At 38.1% G+C, this 4,469-nt stretch overlaps 1 protein-coding gene across 1 annotated transcript; it reads left to right on the top strand.

The window, feature by feature from the left end:
• On the top strand, positions 270-2,183 carry LOC110268493 (DEAD-box ATP-dependent RNA helicase 5-like). Its single transcript, XM_021114696.1, has 7 exons — positions 270-372; positions 455-590; positions 847-915; positions 995-1,088; positions 1,668-1,832; positions 1,926-2,018; positions 2,172-2,183. Exons 3-7 carry the CDS (start codon positions 878-880, stop codon positions 2,181-2,183), a joined length of 402 nt encoding a protein of 133 aa, XP_020970355.1. The 5' UTR covers positions 270-372; positions 455-590; positions 847-877.

The raw sequence follows: 4,469 nt of genomic DNA, 5'->3' as shown, positions 1-4,469 counted from the left end.
GATGGACTTCAACCTCCTATTTCAATAGTGTGCAAAGTACATGTCCTTAGCTATTAGCATATATCCCTCTTTTTTGGAATGCTATAATTTCCTATCATTTGATTATGACCATAATCTTGACTCGTGATATATTAGTGAGATGGGTGTCATGATTTTTCTTCTTTATACAGTAAAAAAGTTTCCTTGTTTGTTAAGGATATAACCCCTGGTAAATTTAACTTGGATCTTCGACTTAATGGGTACAGATGTTAATGGATTTTATTGAAGGAATTCTAATAATTTGCAGTTCGCCAAATGGTGATGTTTAGCGCTACTTGGCCCTTACCAGTTCATCAGTTAGCATAGGAGTTTATGGATCCCAACCCTGTAAAGGTCTGTATCTAGATTTTAGAAGTGGCTTTCAACTAGTTTTTTATTTAGTTGTTGTGGAAACTGATTTTTGAACTTGTGACAGGTTGTTGTAGATTCAGAAGACTTAGCTGCGAATCATGATGTCATGCAGATAGTTGAGGTCTGTATTGACCAAATCTAGACTGTGCGCGTGATAAGCGACTGGTTGCTTTACTGGAAAAATACCACAAATCTCAGAGGTCTCTCTCCATGATAATTAATCCTTAAAACTAGAGATATCTTCCCAGGAAGCAGTGAATAGTTAATACATTGGATCAAGTTGTTGCTATCCTTAATTCCTAACATTTTCCAGTGTTCATTTGGTTTTCAATGAACATATACATGTATTTTTGTAGCCTAAAAAGGACGAGTTATCATGAAGCATATTGATAGTTGATATCTTTAGACTTAACTATTTTGTTCTACATGTTGATAAGAGTGTGTATCTTTTATCAAGAACCGAGTATTGATCTTTGTTTTGTACAAAATGGAAACCACACGAGTTGAAAGGATGCTTCAACAAGGGTATGTTGTGTGTGTGTGTGTACACATGTAGTGTTTGTTGTTGACATTAGCTACTTGTGACATGATAAATTCTTTTCAGAGGTTGGAAGGTTGTGTCCATACATGGAGACAATGCACAACATGATCGTACAAAGGCACTTTCATTATTCAAGAATGGGAGCTGCCCTTTAATGGTATGCTGCTTCAAACTGCGATTATGATTATGAATTGGTAATACCAGCAAGATTTGGTGTTCCTTTCTCTGAAATACTGACATGTTGGGGGTTGATTATTTTCCTTTCATTATTTTTACCATGTAAATTTCTTTTTAGCAGTAATTTATCTTCCTGCCTTATCCATATAATGCTTTACATCCAACTTCTGTTTGTGATAAGAGTCAACATTTAGTTTAGCAAGGTTAGCTTTGTGACTGCCATATGTTACGATATACTATACTGTTGGATAAACTAGTTCAGGTTCTGTCATAAAACTAAAGTCCATCTTTTACATCACTAGTGAATGGACATAAATTCACTTTGTTATTTCCACTGATCTTCATCCAAACTGAATAGAATGCAAATAGATTATCAACTGAGCGTTCCCTTCTATTTTTATTCTTGTTTTCTTTTTTTAGCTATATGTTTTTTGTCTCCCCTGAATGTCTGTTGTGGAGAGTGTCCATAAATAGGGTTTGAGGTCTTTCAATTGTTCTACACAGTGTGTGTGGCTTTTTTCGGTCATTTAATTGACCTAATTTATAATTTATTGGGCAGATTGCTACTGATGTGGCTGCATGTGGATTGGATATTCCAGATGTTGAAGTTGTTATCAACTATAGTTTTCCTTTAACTACAGAAGATTATGTTCATAGAATTGGTCGGACTAGACGAGCTAATAAAAAGGGTGTTGCCCATACATTCTTCACACAGCAGAATAAGGTGGTATCCATGCCCGATGTATTTGAGGTTCTTCATTTGCCTGTCATGCTGTTTCTCAACTTTTTTTCGCCACTATTGGATGGAAATATTCAGGGTCTTGCTGGGAAGCTTGTGAATGTATCAAGAGAAGCTGGACAAATTATGCCAGATGCCCTTTTAAAATTTGGCACACATGTAAAGAAAAAGGTATATTTTCTTCACTTCTCTCTATGCACCTGATCAGGTTTCGTTTCTGATGGTTTGTGACTGTTGCGACAAATTTTGCTTTGGATTGTAATTCTTTAGAATTTGTGCAAGATATTCTATTGATGTTTAAACTATCATTTTCTGTTATATTAGGAGTCCAAGTGAAGTCAAGTAGTTCTAGTGCAGTTCCACTACCACCGCCACCGCCACCGCCGCCACCCTCAATCGCTTTTGGATGAGGACTATGATGATGATGAGGATGAAGATGACACTGAAGACTATAGCTGATAGTTTTAGTATGGTTGAACAATATACTAGGAATTATAGTTGTAACACCCTAATATCCAAATCCTTATGCTCGAGTCATAAGTCAATGATAATAAGGTTGTACGACTCTCAAGGTGGATTTTTTTTATACATAACCATATATATATTGAAAGGAAATATTAAACGAGAAGCCTGAAAGAGAGTAAAAATAAAATCAGAAGTCGTATCACTCACGCATCGACAACTAAAAGATAAAGCGTGAAGCCGAAAACGATATACAGATAAAGTCACAAAAGAGAATAAGAGAAGGACAGTGTATAGATATATGACATAAGTAATTAGCCACTAGTCGCGACCCGCGAAGTTTGGGCCGGCTAGGGTACAGTAAGAAAGTAGTTGACAACAATATCTCCTAATCTCTCCCAAAAGAAACATAAGAGCCTCTATAGGCAAGTTCAAAAGAGTTCAATACATAATATAAGTTTTTCAAAGTAAAGGTGGAGAGATTCTAAGAAAAATATAAAGTAGAGAATATAAAGATCTTTGCCATCTCTCAGATGAACCACAGCTCACTTCTGAGCACCTGGACTTGTATCTAAAAACAAGAGATATATACGGAATGAGAACCCCCGACCCATGGGTTTCCAGTACGGTAAAAGTGCCAAATAAATACAATTTAAGCATCCTAAACTTCCTTTCACCAAATATTCATCCTATGTTCTCACTCATCCGTAAATAGGCAACTGTCATAAGGGAATGCTAAATCTAATTCACATTCCTCATGCTTCCCAACTTTCTAACTCTCCAACAAATCAGAATCAAAATCATAAACCAAACCATCACCAGTTATTTTGTCTCAGCAATTCTATATCAATACTTCATATTCTCACCTGGAGCAAGTGAAATCACTTCACTTCGTCTACCCAGGGAACTCATATGATCTCATTATCAATGTAGAGCAAGTGAAATTACTTCACTGCGTCTACCCAGGGAACTCATATTATCTCATTCAATAATCATCATTTTAAATTAATCATATCATTATTCCATTTCAACAAGAATAGCCCTCAGCGTCAACTGACACCGCATGAGGGACCTCTCAGTTGTACAAACACAATCAATACAGACAAGTAATACACAAATAAGGTACAAGTAGAACAGATAGCATATAGTCAGGTAACATAGCATATATGATATAGCAATCCAAATAAATAGGCAAACTCAAACAATTCAAACATATGCAAATGATGTATGCCTACCCTATGGCTGATGAGTCTCATATGTCGGTTATAAAGCCAACCCGACAAGTCCTGGTAGCTAACTATTGGACTGTCCCTCTGTCGTGCATCCCCAACTCAAGTTATTCACAATCATAATCATAATCACACAACACCCACACTAGTGTTTATTCACGGGGGCGAGCTCATCCGGAACTTTCACAGTGTTCGGCCACATTTACGACATAGGGTCAGCAGAGTCTTGGATCTCAACCTAGAGCAAGTGGAGTCGACCCACTGTATCTACCCAAGGAAATCTGAGACTCAGATAGTTTCAATCATAAATCATACTCAATTGGGAGCAAGTGGGGGCTAACCACTGCATCTACCCCAGGAGTCTCAAAACCAAACCCAGAGCAAGTGGAATCACTCCACTGCATCTACCCAGGCAGGTATGTCTCACCACATCCCGGAACAAGTGGATTAATGCCACTGCATCTACCCAGGCAGGTATATCTCACCACATCCCGGAGCAAGTGGGGCGGAACCACAACCCTTGCATCTACCCGGGGAGCCTCTATACTAACCAACCTGGAGCAAGTAGGGCGCAACCACAATCCTTGCATCTACCCAAGAGGTACGTTCTCATATGCCCAGGAGGAACCAAGGAGGGGATCCTAACCTCCCACCATCTCGCTGGGAGCGATTTTACAATACCAGGAAGAACAAGGAAGGGGATCCTCACCTTCCTTCATTTCTCTGGGGTCGCACTTTCGAGAAAGAGAGCTCAAGATAAAACAATCATTCAAAATCATATTTTCATTTTCAACCATAATTCAATATTTATCATAGCCATCCGGCTCATAACATAACCCATAACCAGCCAATGGGGATCATTCATTACACACTTAGACATAATTTTGGCTAGTTTTTTGTTCTTGTTCTTCTAGAGAGAGAAGCCCTTATT

This window comes from Arachis ipaensis, chromosome B10 (assembly GCF_000816755.2).
Source record: "Arachis ipaensis cultivar K30076 chromosome B10, Araip1.1, whole genome shotgun sequence".
NCBI lineage: Eukaryota > Viridiplantae > Streptophyta > Magnoliopsida > Fabales > Fabaceae > Arachis > Arachis ipaensis.
Note: the sequence above shows the minus strand (reverse complement) of the source record. Positions and strands in the feature narration are given on the sequence as shown.

What these genes read in the sequence shown, in the direction of transcription:
- LOC110268493 (XM_021114696.1), top strand. Translation starts at nt 878, where the DNA reads ATGGAAACCACACGAGTTGAAAGGATGCTTCAACAAGG. An exon ending in ATGGGAGCTGCCCTTTAATG is followed by an intron (nt 1,089 to 1,667) that starts GTATGCTGCTTC and finishes TTTATTGGGCAG; the next exon opens with ATTGCTACTGATGTGGCTGC. An exon ending in TCTTCACACAGCAGAATAAG is followed by an intron (nt 1,833 to 1,925) that starts GTGGTATCCATG and finishes GGAAATATTCAG; the next exon opens with GGTCTTGCTGGGAAGCTTGT.